This window comes from Papio anubis, chromosome 19 (genome assembly GCF_008728515.1).
Source record: "Papio anubis isolate 15944 chromosome 19, Panubis1.0, whole genome shotgun sequence".
Lineage (NCBI taxonomy): Eukaryota > Metazoa > Chordata > Mammalia > Primates > Cercopithecidae > Papio > Papio anubis.
Genome location: NC_044994.1, coordinates 51,456,092 through 51,479,104, shown reverse-complemented (window position 1 = coordinate 51,479,104; position 23,013 = coordinate 51,456,092). Strand labels below are relative to the sequence as shown.

The following is a 23,013-nucleotide window of genomic DNA, read 5'->3' as shown; positions in this document are numbered from 1 at the left end:
GTGAAAAGCCATCATTCTCTAACAGTCAACCAGAGATAGAAGAGAACATGCAGCTGATTTAAAGATACTTCTGCTAAAACCTTGAGAGATCACAAATAAGTTCTAAGCCAAAAAAGATAGGAGAAACTTTTTTTTTTTTAATTTTACCTGTTGCTGGGGTAACAGGATTTTGGCAGGAAGTCAAAGTCACCATAGCTAAAAGATGAGTTTTAGAAGGATAAAAATCTATTATCTCTCTACATTTAGATTAAATAAGAGACTTTGTAGTAAGGCATGCCTAATGACGACAGGATGAACTCTAACAGTAAAAGAATGAAAATGAAACCATCTGGTAATGAACTATGCAAACTAGATAGTATTTCAGTATTTTCATCCCCTTAACTAATGGCCATCACCACAGTACAGCAGGAAGACAGAAACTACATGGAGATTAATGTTTTCTTTATTTCACAAAGTTCTCTAAAGAAGTTTCAGGGAGATTAAGAGGGGAAATTATGCCCTACCACACATTTCATACGCACGGCTAGGTTCCAGGTTGTGTGGGTGAGCACTTCTAAAAATTTTTCTTTTTTTTTTTTTTTTGAGAAAGGGTCTCATTCTGTTGCCCACACTGGAGTGCAGTGACAGGACTACGGCTCACTGCGGCCTCAAGCCCTGGGCTCTAGCAGTCCTGCTGCCTCAGCCTCTGAAAGTGTTAGGATTACAGGCGTGAACCACTGCACCTGGCCAGGTGGGCACTTAAAAAATTTATATACATATACATACACACACACACACATATACTTTTCTTTTCTTTTAAACACTGTGCAAGTGAGAGTCTCTGTGAAGCTCCACAGTGAATCTGACTAAGCATGGTGGTCCCAAACTGGGAAATGCAAGCTGATTGCCTTGCAATTCTTTTCAAAAGTAACAACAGCACACCTGCCTCAGTGGCCTGCTCATCTCTCCACACTCTGATCCTTTCATTCTCCCACTTTCCTTCACTGCCACTGCTGTCTGTCTCTCACCTACATCTCTGAGTGAACTGAAAGTGAATTTCAGAATGGAAAAGGCTACAGAATAGCAAGTATTCCAAATCACCAAATCACATTAAGACATCCTAAAATCATTTATAATCAGGCTTTAAATTATATCGAACCGACTTATGGCCCAGCTATTCCTCTACTTACTAATGCTGTAATCTCTAACGTCCAGAGAGTCGTGTCCCCTGCCTTCACCACCAAGAGTGAACATTGGGTAGATCTTCCAGGCCAGGTGAGGCGTTGGTGGAGTCTTTGACTAAAATGCAGCAGGGATCCAGCCCCAGGAGGCATAGAGCTCCCGGCAGGTGTGCCAGTTGCTGCAGCAGCCACAGTGAGACTGCCCAGCAATGAGCGTCAGCAGCAAGGACAGGTCTGGGGAGCCAAGGTGCTGTAGGTGCTCGGCCCTGCACTTGACCCCGGAATCCTGGAAACTTTGGGAATGCCAGGGCCGGCCAAGGTCTTGATGGCTCAAATGTAATCCCAGCACTTTGGGAGGCTGAGATGGGATCTGAGAAGTCCAGGAGATGAGACCATCCTGGGCTAACAGTGAAACCCGTCTCCTCCCCAAAATACAAAAATAGCAGAAGTAAATGCCAAGCGCCACTGGGGAGTTAGCCTCGGAGAGCTAGAGGCAGGAGAATGGCGTAATGAAACCGGAGGCCCAGGAGCTGTACAGTAAAGCTAGAGATCCAGCCACTACCTCCTTCGTGACAAGCGAGACTCGTCTCAAAATGCCCGGGGCCGGGTCCGTCCTGGTGGTGCCCGGTCTCAAACAGTCTAGGAGCACAAGTGTGCTGGGCCGTAGGCTCTCCAGGTGATTCTCGTGCGCAGTCACCGAGTCAGGCTCACTGCTCCCCCGCAGCCTTCCTGCAGACAAGGACTTCTTCCCAGAAGTTCTGTTTGATCCACAAAGTAGATTAACTGTAAAACCAAATGCTTTCTACAGAGACTTGGTTAGTCCATGGAATGACTTTTAGACTGTGACTGGTTTAAAATATCCACCTCACACCAGCAATGGCTACTACATGGATTACCACTGGTAGTTTCCTTTCATTCCAGTGTCCGAGGAGAAAGGTCACATTGGCCCTAGAATCCATTTTTTTTGCTTTAGACGCAGTCTCGCTCTGTCATTCAGGCTGGAGTGCAGAGGCGCAATCTCGGCTCACTGCAATCTATACCTCCTGGGTTCAAACAACTCTCCTGCCTCAGCCTCCCGAGTAGCTGGGACTACACAGATGCCTGCCATCATGAGGTGGGGTTTCACCGTATTGGCCATTTTAGTCTCGAACTCCTGACCTCAAATGATACACCCACCTCAGCCTCCCAAAAGTGTTGGGATTACAGGCGTGAGCCACTGTGCCCAGCCAACCCTAGAATCCATTCTATTCCATTGTTTTACAAGTGAGCATTTGGCCACTCTCTGAATACTTTCAGCAACAGGTAGGCAGACATTTCACTCACGCATGGCCCCAGCTGGTCTGGAATTATCACATGCTGGTCCTCACACAGAGGACATCTATCTGAAGACAGCTATCAAAGCTCCCTTTAACCCCAACTTCTCTCTTCCTCCTGCCACTGTTTCTGGACTCTCAGCATTCTGCTTACCCTCCTCTGCTAGTTGTCAGCATCCATCTTAAATTGGTGCAATGGAACCCTTCCCATCGTTTAGATTCACTGTGGCCACCTTACTGCAGGTGGCAAATAGTACTTGTCATTCCCTCCCCTTTGCGGTACACGGGGGAATATATTTGGGGCTGCTCACATAGTTCATTCTGGCCAATGACATGTGTTGTGCATCACACCCAGAATGACCAGGCGTGTAAAGACCAGGCATGACTCTCCAGTTTGTTTTTCAGTAACACCTACGTTAAGACAATGGGGCTGAAAGAAACAGCCTTGATCACTGAGTTACCGTGGAAGGGATGACTGCCCCGGAGAAACGCAAACTCTGCATAGCAAACTCTGTATGTGCAAGAAATGAACTTTTATTGGATAAATCAATGGGCTTTGGGGGATTGTACTGCCACACAGACTAAGCAAGTAGTTCGCAAAGTATGGTCCCAAGATGAGCAGCATCAGCATCAGCTGGGGCTTGTCAGAAATGCAAATGACCGGGTTCCATCCCAGACCTGCTGAATCAGAAGCTGTGGGGTGGAGGCCAGCAACTAGTTGAACAAGCCCTCCAGTTAATTCTGATGCACACTCCAATTTGGGGAACCGCTAGCTAGATTATGTTGCCAAGCCAAAGGAAGGGTGTTAGCTCTCCTTGCTATGAATGCTACCTCAGCAGCCACAAAAAAGGATGGGTTGTAGCAAAACAGTCAAATAAAGACAGAATACTTTTTCATAGAACTTAGCCATATCTATCTCACATAATATCTGTCTACTTTTATTTTTTGTTGTTAAGTGAAAAGCTCTGCATTTAAGATCTGCCTTGTAAAATCCCTCCCAGCTTCTCTTCAGAAAGACTGAGGAAAATCTGATCCGAGATGGAAGCTTTCTCTCCAACAAGGCAGTGAGCCATGAGCCAGCTATCCATGCAGTATTTCATCCAGGCCCTCCTGCACTACACTGTACAGTATCAGAACAGACAGCATCTGTCAACAGTTTTGCTGAAACCCAGTTTCTGTCCAGAGGGTTATTCCACCTACCAACTGGTCCCTCTGTAAAGAAAAGGAGATTGATCCGCAATCACATGTTTTTAGTCTTCGCCTAGTTCTTTTCCCCAGTGCTCAGGCAGGAACCAGCTACTTCACCATCTGTTCTCTGAAATGGCTGCGCTCAGTAAGTTCAGACAGACTTTATCTGAAATCTTCAGAATCTACGCAACCTTCTCCTCTCACACAAGCAGGATATCTGGCCACAGCTCATTCTCCACGACATGCATATATTTGCAATCTCCTTTCACCCCATGTAAAGATGGAAAAGTGGCCCAGGGCAATGGCTCACACCTGTAATCCTAACACTTTGGGAGGCCAAGATGAGAGGATCACTTGAGCTCAGGAGTTCAAGACCAGCCTGGGCATCAGAAGACTTCATCTCTACAAAAAAAATTTTTTTAATCAGCCAAGCAGGCCGGGCACAATGGCTCATGCCAGCACTTCGGGAGGCCAAGGCAGGTGGATCGCCTGAGGTCAGGGGTTCGAGACAAGTCTGGCCAACCAACATGGCAAAACCCCATCACTACTAAAAATACAAAAGGCCAAGTGGAGTGGCTCATGCCTGTAATCCCAGCACTTTTGGGAGGCCAAGGCAGGTGGATCACGAGGTCAGGAGTTCAAGAACAGGCTGGCCAACATGGTGAAACCCCGTCTCTACTAAAAATACAAAAATTAGCTGGGCATGGCAGTGTGTGCCTGTAATCCCAGCTACTGGGGATGCTGAGGCAGGAGAATGAGGCTTGAACCCAGAAGGTAGAGGTTGCAGTGAGCTGAGATTGTGCAGTTGCACTCCAGCTCGGGCAACAAGAGCGAAACTCCATCTCAAAAAAACAAAAAACAAAAATTAAAAAAAAAAATTAGCCAAGCACGGTGGTGCCATGCCTGTGGTCCCAGCTACCTGGGAAGCTGAGGCGGGAGGATTACTTGAGCCAGGGAGGTCGAGGCTGCAGTAAACCATGACCATACCACTGTACTCCAGCTTGGGCAATAGAGACCCTGTTGAGAGAGAGAGAGACAGAGAGAGAGACATACAAACATATAAGACAGACAGACAGATACAGATGGAAAAGCAAACTTATTTATATTGGCTAAACCATTTCTTAGAGGCTTGCTGTCATTCTGGGACATCAATTCACCCTTAATCACAGTGATTCCATTTTCTTTTGTTTTTCTTTTTTCTTTTTTTTTTTTTTTTGAGGTGCAGTTTCGCTCTTGTCGCCCAGGCTGGAGTGCAGTGGCACAATCTCGGCTCACTGCAACCTCTGCCTCCCGGGTTCAAGCGATTCTCCTGCCTCAGCCACTTGAGTAGCTGGGATTACAGGCGCCCGCCACCATGCCCAGCTAATTTTTGTATTTTTAGTAGAGATGGGGTTTCACCATGTTGGCCAGGATGGTCTTGATCTCCTGACCTTGTGATCTGCCCGCCTCAGCCTCCCAAAGTGCTGGGATTACAGGCGTGAGCCACCGCACCTGGCCCTGATTCCATTTTCGTTGGAGAAAGCAAAGCAGGAATTAAACAGCTTTGCCTTCTCTTGGCCAAATATAAACATAACTTTCCTGAAAACAATGACCTATGCCTGTCCTCTTTCTTCACATTCTACAAAATGTCTGTATTAAATATACCTTCCAATATTTGAATATATTTCACAAGCTTTGGTGCGTTCTAATTTTAACTCAAAGCATCTGATAAAAATCCATTAATAGCCAAATACATCACTACCTCACACTAAATAACTGAGGAGCCACTTTGAAGCTTATTACTTTCTTCTACCTACCATTTCCCCAATTATAGTTTCCCATGCTAAGTGATGATCAAAATACAGATATAGAACCTCTTTAAAATATGTTTGCTATCATTCTCTAGAAAAAGATCCAGGCTCCCAGAAGAAATGGTTGACTGCAGGGCTAGGGCAGGGAAAACAAAAGATGAACCAGGAACATACTATGACACCAGAAAGTCCTCAGAAAGGATGCTTGTCCAGAAGACACAGGCGCCAAATGAAAGCAATTCCCAATGGCCACATCTAGGACCATTTAAGCAAAAATAATAATAATAATAATGATAGCAATGGATTCCAACCCACTGGATAAAATAAACATTCATAAATGCATACAGCTGTAAATATAAAACTGAGCTCATCTTTGCAGTGGAGTTCCAACTAATAAATGCAGAAGAAGTGATGGAAGTAGAAAGTCAACATTAAGTACTGTTGCAGGCAAGAATAAAGAATGGATGTTCAGATTAGTGAGTGAAAAAATGATGAGACACAGGTTCTATGCATAGTGTCAAAGTATCTTCCCACAAGATTAATTACAAAGGGGAAGCAGGAAGTTACAAGGGGGATTTCTGTGGTTAGAAAGCTAGTTAGGTACCTGAACCTAGACTGCAACTTGTGTGTATCTGTGACTAACACAAAGCCCCTTGCCATATGTGCAAGTAACAATCTAAAGAGAACTGCTTCAATCAGTGACCCCAGAGATACTCTGCAAGGCACAATGCTGTAAGCCATAGAAGACTGTAATAATAAAATGGATATACAACTTGCCCTCAAAGACTTCACTATTTACAAGGACAGCTAAAATCTGGCCATAACAAAACAATAATACCAACTTTAGAAAGTGCAATAAAAATTAGACAATACATAAGCATTTGAGAAAAAACTTTAAAAAGAGAAACTGATCAGTTTTTTACTGCTTTCTGTATATAATTTCTGTAACAAGAACTTCTTAAAATGCTGCTGCTTTAACTATTTTTCTTGTTTAAATAGCTAAAGTAGTAATTCAGCAAATTGTAGGTTTTAAGATGATTATGCCTTTAATATCTGAATAATATGCACTGAATATCTGTCAATTTTTTTAAGTATTTGACTTGATATTAGATTACGACAAATAACTGGAAAAAAGTTTAAAACCACTGAAAGTGGATACTGACAATTCTTTTTTTTTTTTTGAGACGGGGTCTCGCTCTGTCACCCAGGCTGGAGTGCAGTGGCCGGATCTCAGCTCACTGCAAGCTCCACCTCCCGGGTTTACGCCATTCTCCTGCCTCAGCCTCTCGAGTAGCTGGGACTACAGGCGCCTGCCACCTCGCCCGGCTAGTTTTTTTTGTATTTTTTAAGTAGAGACGGGGTTTCACCGTGTTAGCCAGGATGGTCTCGATCTCCTGACCTCGTGATCCGCTCGTCTCGGCCTCCCAAAGTGCTGGGATTACAGGCTTCAGCCACCGCGCCCGGCCTGCGACAATTCATTTTTTAAAAAGAGCATCCGAGACATAGAAAAGCTACTGAATAACTAGCAGAGCCAGAACTAGGTTTTGGTATCTTTTTTTTTTCTTTTTCGACACAGAGTCTCACTCTGTTGCCCAGGCTGGAATGCAGTGGCACAATCTCGGCTCACTGCAACCTCTGCCTCCTGGGTTTAAGCAATTCTCGTGTCTCAGCCTCCTAAGTAGCTGGGATTACAAGGCACCCACCACCATGCCTGGCTCATTTTTGTATTTTTAGTAGAGATGGGTTTTCGTCATGTTGGCCAGGCTGGTCTCGAACTCCTGACCTCAAGTGATCGCCTGCCTGCATTGGCCTCCCAAGGTGCTGGGATTACAGGTGTGAGCCACCAGGCCCGGCCAGTTCTGAATCTTAAAGACAAAGCTACTGAATATCTTTACTTAATAAATGGAACTGTATACAAAATATTTCTTTTTAGTAAAGTTCTGGATGGGAACTGAGAAGGGGAAGAAAGGTCAAAAACAATTACCGAAACCAAAACAGCCATTTAAAATGAGTAGCAGTGAATTATAATATTTTGACATAAATTTTTAACTTATGCCAGTTAAATTTACTCCTAACCTGAAATATTTACTCCAAACCTTATCAAAATAATAATCATACTAGAAGCAATAACACTAATGACTGTACTGTGGTTGGCAGAATGCATTTAGATTATTCCTCAAGTTATATTTTTTATATATGTGTTTTAAGTCATAATTATGATACTAAAATCAAGTATACATTCAAAGTTCACTGGTTCAGAACACTGACATATTTATCATAATGCATAATAATATTTCATTGGGTAATCCAATACATTTGGATCTTTACAGTAACTTCTGGGCTGGTGGAAGTAAAAATGTATTCTCTCCTGAGACCTTTAGCCAAATATAATTTTTGATCCCTTATATGTGTATAGTGTATTTCATATTGATATTACATCTTAAGCCCATAAGGATTAGAGAATACTTATCACCTCATATACAGTTCTCTAGGTACTTAAACACAGGACACTGGAAGATCACTAAACATGTAACCATTTTAAAGAAGAGGAGGTTAAGTCTAAGAGGAGTTAGATGTCTTCCAAATTAGAACTCATTTTTGGTCTATTAATTCAAGAAATACTTTTCAACTAAAATGGAGACACAGATGTGGGTGCTATCCGTATATATACTGTTCACGAGTAGCAAAGTTATAAAAGTGGTTGAATTTTCCCAAGAGAAGGTTAAATGTTTCTAGGACAGAAACCTGATGGGTATTCCAGTAATGGAGAGAGAACCCAGGAGAGAGTGGTATTCCCAATAAGGGTAGAAAATGCTTTTAGAAAGAACTTCTAATCATGTGAAATACTGCTGTGAGGTGAGTGGAGGTAAAGACAGGAACACGTCCAACAGACTTAACAACAAAGGGGTCACCAGAGAACTGGGTTCAGTGATAAGGTGGCAAGCCCAGGGTAAATGGGAAGGAAAGATATAGACAGCAAGGTGCTTGCCTGGTTGTCTGAAGGAAGACAGAGAAAAGACAGCACAGGGGCTTTGAAGTCTGGGTGACTTGAGTATTCTAGGAAAGGAGAAATGAATGGAGATAGGTAAAAGAAGCTTGTAGAGGGGTGTTTGGAAGTGGGTGCTCCAGTATGATTTGGCGTGGTGGAACTCTCGCATTCAACACCATCCATTTCACTAGCTAATGAAGACGCTCCTCCCCTCTCCTTGCCCACTCATCTCCTTCATTCTCTCAGGAGGCTGAGGGAACAGGATTGAAACTACAATATAATCTGATGTGCCTTATTCCAAAGGCAGGGCCTCAACTCCTTCAAAGCTAATCCTAAAATCCTACTAAGCCAAACATTTCCATTCTGATGAACATCTCCATCAAAACCAAGGGCACAAGCATGCACACACATGCAATTCAGAGTGGGATCTCTGTGCAGGTCCAGAGCAAAGGCTTTCAATCAGAGTTACATTTCATCCCACCAACTTTTTTGAAATCATCTCCTCCTCTTATATCCTAGATCTAATCATTATCTCTTATGTAAGATAAAGATAGTTTTTTTAAAAAAGGAAAAGAGTTCTGAAATGTTACAAGATAGTTACAGAAATCTCATGAAATGAAGGGACTGGACTACCGGATGATGACGAAGGCCAGCTCCTGTTTGACTCTTATGCAGTCTGGTAGGGGTGCCAAGTGAAGACTTCCTAGAACCACCACATCAGACTGACAGCACCCCTGGCAGTGTATTTATACTGTAGATTATTAAAGTATTGCTCCTTAAAAACTACCCAGTATTTACAATGAACACTGTACAATGCTAGCAGGAAAGCCTAAGACTAAGATGATTAAATAAGCAACGTGCCACTAAAGCCAAATATATTCTGTAAGTAACTACTTTTTATATCAAGACATACTGTAGTGAGACCAAATACAATAAAAACATCTTTTTACAATTTGCGAACATTGTGATCCAGCCATGTTCACAGGCCATTTGGATAATCACAAAGTAAAACATGTCAGTTTCATGAGTACCTCAAACAAGTAGTACAAATAAATGAGATTATAGAACAGTTCTTAGCACATTTGCTAGAACAAACTTCTCAAGGATGTAGTGTATACTAATTACAAAACAATTCCTATGTACTCTCTATAAAGGCTCACTATGCATGACTATTTTGTTCTATTGGCTTAAGTTAAAGCACTAAGATGACTTTCTTTAAAAATGTCATGTATCTGAACCCACTAATCAATCTCAGTATTAGGACTACAAATGAGACAAGCTGGTATTATGTTCCTCATGATGAAATACAAAAAGAATACAGCACCTATGACATATTCTTTTGTTTTTTGGTTTTGAGACAGGGTCTTGCTCTATCGCCCAGGCTAGAGTGCAGTGGCATGATCATGGTTCACTGCACCCTGGAACTCCTGGCCTCAAGTAACTGCCTCGGCCTCCCAATGTGCTGGGATTATAGGCATGAGCCACCATGCCCACCTGACATAGGCTTATCTAAAAAATTCAAATCTAATCAAAATTCCAGGAATATGAGATAAAGAGGAACAAGTTAAACGGTGTCAAAAAGTAGCAAATTCTGGCTGGGTACAGTGGCTCATGCCTGTAATCCCAGCACTTTGGGAGGCCAAAGTGGGTGGACTGCCTGAGACCAGGAGTTCAAGACCAGCCTGGCCAACATGGTGAAATCCCATCTTTACTAAAAATATTAAAAAATTAGCTGAACGTGGTGGTGCACATCTGTAATCCCAGCTACTTGGGAGGCTGAGGCACGAGAATTGCTTGAACCCAGGAGGCAGAGGTTGCAGTGAGCCGAGATCATGCCACTGCATTTCAGCCTGGACGATAAAGTGAGACACTTTCTCAGAAAAAAAAAAAAAAAAAAAAAAAAAGTAGCAAATTCCATGTTGGTTCCTAGTGTCAGCAAGTTAGAAAAAAAAAGTAGCAATTACCCAAATCTAGTAAAGTGAGGGACAACCTATATATAGGACAAACAATCCAATTTTTCTAAGAAATCAACCGTACATTAAAAAATAAAATGGAAGGACGACTACGTAAAATAATGACCCAACAACCAAATGTGATATGTGGACTTTTTGGATCCTGACCATAACAAACCAACTTTGAGACAATCAGGAAATGTCAATACAGCCTAATATTGTATTTAATACAGTATTAGATAATATTGAAAAATAATTTTGCTAATGTTATTAGGTCTAGTCATAAGTATTTTTAAAATTTCTTATCAGTGGGAGACATATACTATTTATAAGAGAAAGGATATACATATGTGACTCAGATTTTTCAGCAATCTTGAGTTACAGAGCTTCTACTGGAAGTAAAAGGATGTGGTTCCTCTTCCCACTACCAAACTCAAGGAAGAATCATGTAAGTTACATAAATGCTCCCGGCAGTGTTCAGCATTTCCACTGTCTTTCTCTGCTCCTTTCTCCCTTAGCTAGTACGGGGATAGAGGTAAATTCAAATGCCTTTAACCTTGGCTTACTATATTTCTCTTTCCTAAGCTATAAACATGAATGTGGTAGGTAACGTACCACATTCATGCACACCAGTCTGGAGGAGTGCGTGTGAAGGCAATGACTAGGAAAACTAAAGACTGAAGGATTTGGAAAGGTCCATTTTACAGATAAAGAATTGAGACACAGAGACACCAAGTGATTTTTAAGGTCACACCACTAATTACTGAGAGAGCCAAGCCAAGAGCCCACATCTTGGAAGCTTGCCAGTCCAGTGCCCTCTCTTGCACTCACCCGGAGCAGCTTTCATTCTTTACTGACCTTCCCGTGCTCCTTCCTCACGTGGGATATGTACACATCTCGCTGCATGAAGAGGCGGTCACACTCCCAACACGTCCACCCAGGACTGGCCACTTTCTTGGTGTCCATGGATTTTTTCACAGGAGATGGAGATTTCTTTTCCAATTTCTCTTTCCCATTCATGGATTTGGTGTCCTCTTTGTTCTGATTTGCTGAATTTTGAGTTGTAGGCTTAATGCTCAAAGGCAAGTTTATACCCAAGTTTGGAGGCCCTTCAATACTTTTCAATGTTCCATGCATAGACTACATTATAAAAAGAAAAGAAATAGCTATCACAAATCACAACACTAAAAGAAAGCACAAGTATGCTATCTTAACACGTGGTACACATTTCAATACCATTTTATATTCATTCAGAAGTATTTCTTAATATATAAAGAAAAAAACCTAAGCTAAATATACACTTCAAAAGAGATAAAAGTCTGTTACAAGTTATGTATTTCTCTTTCCAAACGCTTTTTAAAGGCCTATACATTTATACCATTTTAAAATTCTTTAAAGAAAGACCTCTGTATTGAACACAAATTAATCCTGGTACTTTAGCCTCCTGTAACAACCCAGAGTGAGGCCTCTCTACAACCAACCATTTCAGAACAACCCTCTCCTTTCTCATCGGCCTGGAAATGTTTAAATAGGCTAATACATTATTAGGAATTCAACTAGAACAAACTGACTTGAGCAAACATCTAAGATCAACACGTTAGTAAATAGCAAGCCTTTTTCTTTTCACGCCTTTCACATTCTTGGAATACTTGTAACAATCTGGGTTTCTGCTGGGTTTTGTCAGTAATTTTCATCTCCTTACACCTATCCCGACCCATCCTTTCTTCCTGATGGCAGCCAGGCTTGAGAACTACACACATTAGATACTCACGTCTTTTTACACTGCTTAGCTATCTATTTTCATCAACATAATAGCCACGAACAGCCATGTTCAACTTAAACTCACTGGATTTCAAATTTGAAAAGGGTAAAATTAGTGCAATTTGATTCTAAAGACCAGCTCACTTTGGTTTTCGTTTTGTATTCTAAAAGCATGGAATAAAAACAGAGGGATGGGGTGTATGCAGTGGCTCACCCCTATAATTCCAACACTTTGGGAGGCCAAGGCAGGAGGATCACTTGAGACCTAGAGTTTGAGACCAGTCTGGGCAAATAGAGAGACCCCATCTCTACAAAAAGATTAAGAAATAGCCGGGCATGGTGGTGCATGCCTGAAGTTCCAGTTACTCAGAAGGCTGAGGTAAGAGGACTGCTTGAGCCCAGAAGTTCAAGGTTACAGTGAGCTATAATCACGCCACTGCACTCTAGCCTGGGCAACAGAGCAAGACCCTGTCTCAAAAACTAAAAACAAAAACAAAAAAAGAGGGTGGAGGAGAGCAAAAACTAAAATCTTTGCCTCTGTATACAATATAAAATTTATCTTTGAATAGGGCCGTCTCTTCTTACTAGCAGTCAGGCTTGCAGTTAAACCATGAATTCCTGAACCTACAGAAAGACAACATGAAAAATCTTTCCTAAGAGGCTTTCCACACATCCGAGTTTCCCTGGGTCACAGAAACTGACGCTGAAAGACCTCAGCTCCACATTCCTTCTTGGATGTTTAAGCCAGCCATTCCTTCAGGACACTCTCCATCACACTTTCTCAAGGTAAGGTCTTCTCTAAACAGTGCCAAGAACTAGCTAACCTTCTTCAACACCATTTTCCCCCAGAGGGAAACAGGGGTTCTATCATCTTCTCACTGGCTGAAGTCTCAAGGTCTACCCAAACAGGCAACAGCACAAGTGGCCCATAAACCAGGGGCTGAGGCGGGCCGGGTGCAGCGGCTCACGCCTATAATCCCAGCACTTTGGGAGGCTGAGGCAGGTGATCACGAGGTTAGGAGATCGAGACCATCCTGGCTAATATGGTGAAACCCCGTCTCTCCTAAAAATACAAAAAATTAGCCAGGCGTGGTGGCGGGCGCCTGTAGTCCCAGCTACTCGGGAGGCTGTGGCAGGAGAATGGTGTGAACCCGGGAGGCGGAGCTTGCAGTGAGCGGAGATCACGCCACTGCACTCCAGCCTGGGCGACAGAGTGAGACTCCGTCTCAAAAAAGAAAAACAAAACAAAACAAAAAAAACACAGAGGCACGCCGGGCTGAGGTGGATGTCTAACCATGTTCTTTGCAAAGAGAAAATCTGGAGCAAGACATGATTTCTTGATAGCCAAAAACTATGCCTTGCTTCATGCCCACCATGCAGGGTAGAAGGTTTCTGTGTTTGATTGCTCTTTTTCAAAAAAGAAGCAAAATTTTTCTATTTTTGACATTTAAAACCTAAAGAAAACAAAACCTAAATCCCTCTAGTAACTTTTTGTAAGTTTCTAGGCAAATGCATTTTTACTAACTGATAAGCTGACGAAAGGATAAAGTATTAAAGTATTCTTCTGTAAGATAACCTTAAAGTGCTATAGAAATTACAGAAAAGAAGCAACAAGTTACATTGTAAGTAAAATTAAGACTATTAAGGCCAGGTGCAGTGGCTCAGGCCTGTAAATCCCAGTACTTCAGAAGGCCAAGGCTGGAGGATCACTTGAACCCAGGAGTTTGAGACCAGCCTGGGCAACACAGTGAAACCCTGTCTCTACAAAAAATACAAAATACAAAAACTGGCCAGGCGTGGTGGACATGCCTGTAGTCCCAGCTATTTGGGAGGCTGAGGTTGGAGGATCACCTGAGCCCAGGATGTGGAGGCTGCCTTGAGCCCTGATCATGCCACTGCACTCCAACCTGGGCAACAGAGTGAGACCTTACCTTAAAAAAAAAAAAAAAGACTCTGAAAAGCAAATACCTGGGAATGGTGGCTCACACCTATAATTTCGATGCTCTGGAAGGTCAGGTGGGAAAACCACTTGAGACTAGACATTCAGCCTGGGCAACATGGCAAGACCTGCCTCATTCATTCATTCATTCATTCATATTGTCATTTTAAAATAAAGAAACAACTTATTTCTTTTCAAATGGATTTTTCCTTAGCTCCTATAACAATAATTAATTTGAACGAATGTTTGTAACTTGAAAGTTTACTTTAAATACAAATGGCAACATGGAGGTCCTACAAAGTAAATAAGTTTATATTTTGGTAGGAGAAGAAAATGACACAAATTGGATTAACTGGGCAAATAAGGCCCCATCTTTAAGTGAATATGTATGTGGAGAAAACTTGTGCCTGTTCTACTTCCTCTTCCTTCCTCATGAAAAACTGCACAGAACAGGCACAGGCAATGTAAATAAATAAAAAGAGCTAAAATAGATCATCTTAAAAATTAAAAAAAAAAAAAACAACACACCAATATGTCTTTAAAACTATGCTTACCCATCCCCAAACATATAAATGCAGGATATTTTTAAATGCATAGAACATACATGAAATGAGAACATAAGTGATTATTCCCACTGTTTTCATATCATGTGTCTTGCATAGGTTCAGATTAATAAAAACAATTATTTCCTCCTTGTGGCCACAGCATTTTACCACTCCTCTTCAGTTTCTATTTCTTGTAACCTTGTATTCCTCCAAATTCACTATTAACACAAGGAAGACCCTAACCACAAAGTTGATGACCCGACTTCCAGATGCAAAGATGAGTTCCAGAAAGCAAATGCCTTAAAAGCCTCTTAAGAAGCAACTGCTCATTTCTTTTTTTGTTGTGGGCACACATATAGTATGTTAAAATATTTTGGTCTAATTCCAACATCCCTAAATTTTTCAAAGCAATTTTAAATTCTTCTTGATGTTTCATTAAATAGATATTTACTATCAAAATAATTACGTGATTTTAGCTAAAATAGTTAAAGTATCTTAAGAGGATTTTACTATACTTCAAGTGAGAATGATGAAAGGCATCTCCCATGCATTTTATTCACCTGAGTAATGCCATCACCATCACTATCTTCACCTTGCCTAGAAGGAGACAATCTCCAAGATGTTCATTTGCATTAAGCAATTACTCTACATGAACTCACATATGTTCAATACAGCAATTGTCAAGGATTCATAATCCAGGCATTTAGCCGACATGAGACCAGAATAATTCAGGGACTTTACTTGCTCTTCAAACTGAACTTTTTTGTATAATTTTTTGTTTGTTTTTGAGACGGAGTCTTGTTCTATCACCCAGGCTGGAGTACAGTGGCACAGTCTCGGCTCACTGCAATCTCTGCCTCCTGAGTTCAAGTGATTCTCCTGCCTCGGCCTCCCAAGTAGCGAGGATTACAAGGCATGTACCACCACATCCAGCTGATTTTTGTATTTCTAGTAGAGATGGGGTTTCACCATGTTGGCCTCAAGTGATCCACCTACTGTGGCCTCCCAAAATACTGGGATTACAGGTGTGACCCACTGTGCCCAGCCTGTATAATATATTTTTAAAAGAGCAAAACTAAAAGAAAGAGATTGAGTTCCTGATAATATGAGGTCTCTTGTTTCTCTGTTTAAAAAGTAAGTCATTTTAATCTCTGAAAGCCAATGGATATTATCTCCTAATCACACAAGGAAAAAAAAAAATGCTTAACATATTACAGTGGACAGTTAAGCAGCTAGAACTAAGCACTGGATTTAGTAAGCTTAAAAGGCTATAAATAGATTTCTGTGCCCCTTTTGGGGGTTGGAGAGTAAAATAGACCACACTGGATATTTATCCATTTCATTAACTGAACACCACTAGGTGCCAGGTACCATACTATATCCTAGATATTTAACAGTCCATTTATAATGCAATCTTTACAGAAAAGAAAAAAAAAAAAAAAAAAAAAAAACGAAACTAAAAGGTTTAGGGGCAATAATTACAATGCAAACCTAACTGCTTAAATAATTTCAAGGGAAAAAACCTTCATTTTTCTAAATATACCAATATTTGTATGAATTAGCATAATTCATCACAGCCCTTGTCTGTTTCTAAGTATTATACAATACTGAATTCCCAAGAAAAGGAAAACTTCGGCGGGGCATGGTGGCTCATGCCTGTAATCCCAGCACTTTGGGATGCCAAGGCGGGCAGATCACCTGAGGTCAGGAGTTCAAGATCAGCCTGGCCAACACGGTGAAACTAAAAATACAAAAATTACAAAAATTAGTCGGGTGTGGTGGTGCACACCTGTAATCCCAGCTACTCGGGAGGCTGAGGCAGGAGAATCACTTGAACCTGGGAGGCAGAGGTTGCAGTGAGCCAAGATCGTGCCACTGCATTCTAGCCTGGGAGACAGAGGGAGACTCACTCTCTCTCAAAAAAAAAGAAAAGAAAAGAAAGGAAAACTTTACAGTTATCATTTTCACATATTAAAAGAAAAAGAAAAAGAAAGAAAAAAAAAACCCTAGTACTTTTTTACTCTTAACATCAGGGCAGGCATTGATTCCTTTTCACGAATCTTTTGGTAGGCAGATCAGGATTCCTGAATGAAAAGCACCCCACAGTCAAGTGAACACACGATGACAGCACGTAAGTTGCTCACTGACAACGACCAGCATCCATCCCTTCCCTCGACAGTGAGGCGTGCTTTAGAGTCACCTGCAGCTCAGCCTTGATTTATGACCAGTGAATGGATCTGCAATTCATTTAAAGGAGAGGTTAGACGCACACACACCTTGATATGGTCCATCATAAGTTGCTTCTGTGCATATAAAAGAGAACAGTCTGGACACTTGAAAACAGACACCTTCTGGTTTTCAATGTGTTGGTCAAAGTGGCGATACAGCAAGGTTTGCAGGGTGAACACAGTGTCGCACATGGAACACTTATATATTATTCTAAAACAGAAGAGTGCAGCGAGATCATGTCAGTCAGCCTGTTTTAAGTCAAAGGAGCTGCTATTTTATAGCTAAAGAACTCGGGAGGCAGAGGCACACTGAGAACACACAAACACAATAAATAGAACAACAATTAGCTTTGAACAAACTTTTGAAGACAACTGGCATCACTCAATCATAGATCAACCTTAACATTTTGAGTAAAGATGTATTTGGCTACATTTACTTAGAAATCTAAATTAATGACCATTTTACTACTCACAAATCTATAACTGGCACATGTTTGCACAAAGTCTTCATGTTACTTTAACACAGAGCAAAAGCATGCTTTTTTAAGTTTTTTTTTTTAAGATCAGACCAGGCAATGATGATACCCTAACTTGGAAAAGAATGTTAATCTGATTAATAAACTAAATAGGACTACTCAACTCCAAAGTTTCCATTTAGAGTCAGTAGCAATTTTACACTTGAATGTCAATATTTCTATACCTGTTCTTAACACAGGAAGCCCTACGCTAGTAAACAAATATACACTAAAATCAAGAAACAGAAAATAAAATCGATACTACTGTTATTTCAACAATGCTTGAATGTTTCTTATGCTTTGAATGATTTAAAATATTCACTTGTCTCCTACAAACTATTTCCATGACTAATATGTTACTAACAAGCAGCCTCCTCAAATGAATTCAGCAGACCTGAACCTTCTGAACATAATATCCTTCCTGCCCATCCACACTCTACTGAAACGAGGGCACGAGACGTCTGGGGAGGGTAAAGGGCTGTGTCTACCCTGCCGCCGGCCTCTGCCTCCAATGGATGTGATCGGTCATTTGTGAACAGTTCTGATGGCAGCAAGTCACCATTTTTTAGTCACTGCTCTGGGTCACCCTGGTGCACAGGGGAGGGCCTATAGGCATCTGTATTTTGTCTGGAGAACTGTGAGAATGGGCACAAAGAATTCTAAAGAGCCACTTAGGAAAAGGTCAGAGAAAAGCCGACTGGATGTGAGGGTCAGAAAGGAGGAGAGAGAAGTTGAGGTTTTACCTGGTATTCCTACGGCAAAGTTGAAGAAAGGAATGCCTCCTAAACCACGTGCCTTCCCTCTCTCAGGGCCTACATAGCTTCAAACCTCACTGTGCAATTCTCTGTCCAAAATTACAGATTTAACTTTTTTTCTCTCTCTCTTTTTTTTTTAATTCTACTTTAAGTTCTAGGGTACATGTGCACAACGTGCAGGTTTGTTACATAGGTATACATGTGCTATGTTGGTGTGCTGCACCCATTAACTCGTCATTTACATTAGGTATATCTCCTAATGCTATCCCTCCCCCCTCCCCCCTCCCCACAATAGGACCCGGTGTGTGATGCTCCCCTTCCTGTGACTTTTTTCTCTTTTTCCCCCATAAGATTTATAAGTTTAACTGGATTGGCCTGTTTTTTAAAGGTCTTCAGATGTTACTTTACTGCAGAGCACAAGTACCCTTGGGGGCGGGGGTGCTGAGGAGCAGACGAGGTTTTCAGGATCGTACACTGCAGCACAATGTTGTACACTAATCATGTGTCATCATTAACTGTAGCAGGTGTGACAAAGATGTTCACTTTCTCCCTGTTTGAAACTGCTTAGTATTGTGAACAGCCCAAATGCCCAAGAGTATAAATGGTTAAACAGAAAACTAGGCCGGCTGGTGGCTCATGCCTGTAATCCCAGCACTTTGGGAAGCTGAGGCGGGTGGATTGCCTGAGCTCAGGAGTTTGAGACCAGCTTGGGCAACAGGGCAAAACCCTATCTCCACTAAAAATACAAAAAATTAGCCAGGCGTGGGAGCGCACACCTGTAGTCCCAGCTACTTGGGTGGCTGAGGCACAAGAATTGCTTGGGCCCAGGAGGTGGAGGTTGCAGTGAACTGAGATCATGCCACTGTACTCCAGCCTGGGCAACAGAGCAAGACTATGTCTCAAAAGAAAAAAAAAAAGAAAGAAAAGAAAAGAGAAAGAAAGAAAACTATATGAAGATTTTTTAAAATTATGTCACAGAGCTATACCAATGGCATGGAAAGATTTTCACGCAAATTGAAACAGAAGATAACAAGACAATGTATGATGTGATCACATTTTTTAAAGGGCATAGAAAAGGAAGAGAAGGCATAGGATTGTCGTCATGTCTGCTGGATAATAGTATATGTATTTTTATTGCTTTGTTTGTCTCTATTTCCTGTTTTTTCTGTAGTTGGCATAGGACAATTTTTTTTAAAAGGATAGACTTGGCCGGGCCCAGTGGCTCATGCCTGTAATCCCAGAACTTTGACCAGGTCAGGAGATAGAGACCAACCTGGCCAACATCGTCAAACCCCGTCTCTATGAAAATATAAAAAAAAATCAGCCGGGCGTGGTGGTGTGCACTTGTAGTACCAGCTACTCAGGAGGCTGAGGCAGGGGAATTGCTTGAACCCAGAAGGCAGAGGTTACAGTGAGCTGAGACCACACCACTATACTCCAGCCTGGCGACGGAGCGAGACTCCATCTCAAAAAAAAAAAAAAAAAAAAAGATAGCTTCAAGAAAAGAACTCAGATTTACTAGCTAGGCTAAGAAACTGCTCAGAACTCAGCTGGACGCAGTGGCTCACGCCTGTAATCCCAGCACTTTGGGAGGCCGAGGCAGGCGGATCACGAGGTCAGGAGATGAAGACCATCCTGGCTAACATGGCGAAACCCTTTCTCTACTAAAAATACAAAAAAATTAGCCAGGCGTGGTGGTGGGCGCCTGTAGTCCCAGCTACTCAGTAGGCAGAGGTAGGAGAATGGCGTGAACCCGGAAGGCGGAGCTTGCAGTGAGCCAAGATCACGCCACTGCACTCCAGCCTGGGCGACAGAGCGAGACTCCACCTCAAAAACTCAATTTTCACATTTTGAGAAATCATGATTTCACAAGCAACGCCACAACTCATTTTGTTCATGCTACATTCCTCTGGGGAGGGATTCTGTTGTTTGGATGTGCTGTCTTAATAACAGAAAGTGTAAAACAGGAGACCATCTATTTACGTAGGTATCATTCTGAGGAGGCTGAGGAGCTGGTTGTTGGTGTAATATTAGAATCCCTCCCAACAAAATACGAACAGATATAAAAGGGAAAATGGTGACTTTACAATGGAGAAACCGGGCAGACACTGCCTTGCCTTGATGATGAAGGGCAGCATCACCACTACCTTGTAGGATAGGTGGACGTCGCTCTTGCCTCCACAGTGATCCTTTGAGAAAAGCATGGCATCACAGGCCGGTCACTGCCACCAAGAGCACATGCCCAAGTCCAGCAATGAGACCGCAGTGACAGCCCAAGTGAGGGTCAGCCACAGGAGAGGCCTGGGTCCCCTTTTAGACGGCCAAACACATGAGAGCAGGGGACACTGAACTACTGCTTCAGACGGAAGGACACTGATAAAGCAGCACAAGTAAATCCAAAATGTACACCCAGATAAGATCTCGGACCAGAGAGGAGAAAGACACGTCTAACAACTGGGAGGAATCTGGATGAAGTCAACGAACTGGACTGTATTATAATCAACAGACTTCCTGACTGGGGCCGCTGCATGGAGGTTATTTACACAAGTTCCTTTTGTGGAAGGGACCAGAACACACCAAAGTATTTACATCATGGTTCCCCTTTCCTCCTAAATACAAAGCAGGGAAGAAGACAGACCAATGATTGCAACGCTAACAACTGAGCAATCTGGGGGGAAAAGATGCACGCGTTCTCTCCATGTTCTTCCAGCTTTTTCTGTAGGATAAAATCCATTAAAAACTGCAGTTGATTTTTTTTTTTTTTGAAGTCCAAATATGACAAACCTCACAGACGTGTCTTTTAGGAGCAGAATCTGAGGATGGAGCAAACACTCCAACGAAAATGGAAAATCCCCAGGGAGACCAGCTGCCAGGCAGAGAGGAGGGGTGGCATTCAAGATAGAGAGACCAGTCTGCACAAAAGCAGGGGTCTACTGGGCACGGTTTGCTGGGAAACAGTGAGAATCCCAGTGTGGCTGGGCTCCCAGGGGTGTGGGAGTGGCGACAGAGGGTGCTTTAGAGTTGTGCAGGGCTTTGAAGGCCAAACCTGGAAGTCTGGACCTAATCCTAAATGCAAGACTGGGTGAGTAGCAGGGTGACTACACCACAACGAAGGCAGCAGGGGAGGGAGAAGAGGGAAGAGAGAGAGAGAGGAGGAGAGGAGGAAGGGGAAAGGAAGGAGAAAGAGAAAAGAATAAAAAGCTAAAACCAAATACCCATAGTCAGTGAGGTCAAATTTACAGCAACAAACTCTCCAAAACACTTCAAACAGGTGTCACAACAAACAAATAAAAGACTCCAAGCTTTGAAATTGCTGCCATAAGCCTCCTACATTACCATCAGTTGAATCCAGCTAGGGGCAAAGCACCATCCTCCACATCATATACCTAATCCCCACAGCCCCGGTTAGGTAGATGACACTGCTGCCATTTCACAGATGGGACACCAGTACTTAGTGAGACTAGATAATCTGCTTGGTGTTAAACAGATTTCAGGGTCAAGGTTCAAATTCAGCTTCCTCTGACTCCATACTCCTCTCTCATGCCTCTATTCTAATTTTGCATGTTTTACTTCTTAGGAACATGTTCAAAAACTCTGTCTCTTATACAATTCTTATTTTGAAGTTCTCATTTCTCCACTTACATACATTTAGACATTGCCAATAAATGGAAGGCATAGCAAAAGAAACTGCTGTTAATCAGCAGTCAAGGAAAAAATAGAAGCAGACACAAAACTTCATTACCATAAGATACAGGCCAGGCGTGGTGGCTCACACCTATAATCCCAGCACTTCGGGAGGCTGAGGCAGGTGGATCACAAGCTCAGGAGATCGAGACCATCCTGGCCAACATGGCGAAACCTCATCTCTACTAAAAATACAAAAATTAGCTGGACGTGGTGGCGCATGCCTGTAATCCTAGCTACTCAGGAAGCTAAGGCAGGAGAATTGCTTGAACCAGAGAGTCGGAGGTTGCAGCGAGCCAAGATTGCGCCACTGCACCACAGCCTGGCAACACAGCGAGACTCCATCTCAAAAAAGGAAAAAAAAAAAAAGAGATACAGTAATAGACATTCAAAATGATCCCAAATTATCCAGAAAAGATTAAGGGGTACTCAAAGTTTCCTTTTAAACAGCAGGGTACTATGCCTGCCCACCCACTGGAAAACAAGAAACAAAGTGCTTGCAACAGTACCCAGCACACAGTAAACACAGTAAATCAAAGAAAAATCGCGTGCCATGCTTTTTGAACTGGGATGCTGGGACTATGGGACTTCACGGGTATATTTTCACACATCCATATGTTCTCTAAGAAAAACGGGTGAGAGGTTATTTTAACACTGATCATTTAAAAAATTAATGCAAATCATTTGCATAAATTTACGTCATTTGTATAACCACCTGTTAAACAAATACTGCAGGGGGATTTCAGTGCCTGAGCTGGGACTACTTAGTCATTCTGGACTAACGTAAACAGGATAGAGATGGATTTAATGCCAAAAGAAATCTTTGGGTCAAATGTAGGCCAAACAGCCACAGGATGAAAGCTTTTACCTTAGCTTTAATTGGAAAAGGGGGTGAGGGAGGGTTATCTCGGGCACACTGCAGTACAGGCCTACTAGGCCCAACAGAGCTGGTGCAGCAGCCCCCATTGCCACAGCCAGGCTGCGGGTGAGGGCTCCAGGCAGCCAGACTAGCCCTCACACTGAATCCATGCGATTAACTTATCTTTCACTGGCTTTGGAGTTTTGTTAACCACTTCTATAAATTTGTTTCACTTTTATAATTTAAAATACAGTACCTATTTTTAGGCTTGCACTTGTTAAAGAACTGAGGAAGGAAGGAAGGAAGGGAGGGAGGGAGGGAGGGAGGGAGGGGAG

The 23,013-nt window shown here is 42.3% G+C and overlaps 1 protein-coding gene across 28 annotated transcripts in view; it reads right to left on the bottom strand.

The window, feature by feature from the left end:
• ZNF532 (zinc finger protein 532) overlaps positions 1 to 23,013 on the bottom strand; it is a 127,752-nt gene that overhangs the window by 22,874 nt on the left and 81,865 nt on the right. For 21 of the 28 annotated variants that reach the window (XR_004180091.1, XR_004180092.1, XR_004180090.1 and 18 more), the window contains 2 exons: positions 16,914 to 17,076; positions 11,251 to 11,532 (listed from right to left, as the gene is read on the bottom strand). The exons of 2 other annotated variants lie outside the window; for them this stretch is intronic. Coding sequence is in view for 23 of the 26 variants with exons in the window: in XM_031658866.1 (XP_031514726.1) it covers positions 11,251 to 11,532; positions 16,914 to 17,076 (445 nt within the window). In the remaining 3 variants the exon portion in view is untranslated. The remainder of the gene's footprint in view (positions 1 to 11,250; positions 11,533 to 16,913; positions 17,077 to 23,013) is intronic. 5 more of the 28 variants (XM_031658877.1, XM_031658875.1, XM_031658874.1 and 2 more) reach the window with 1 other exon arrangement.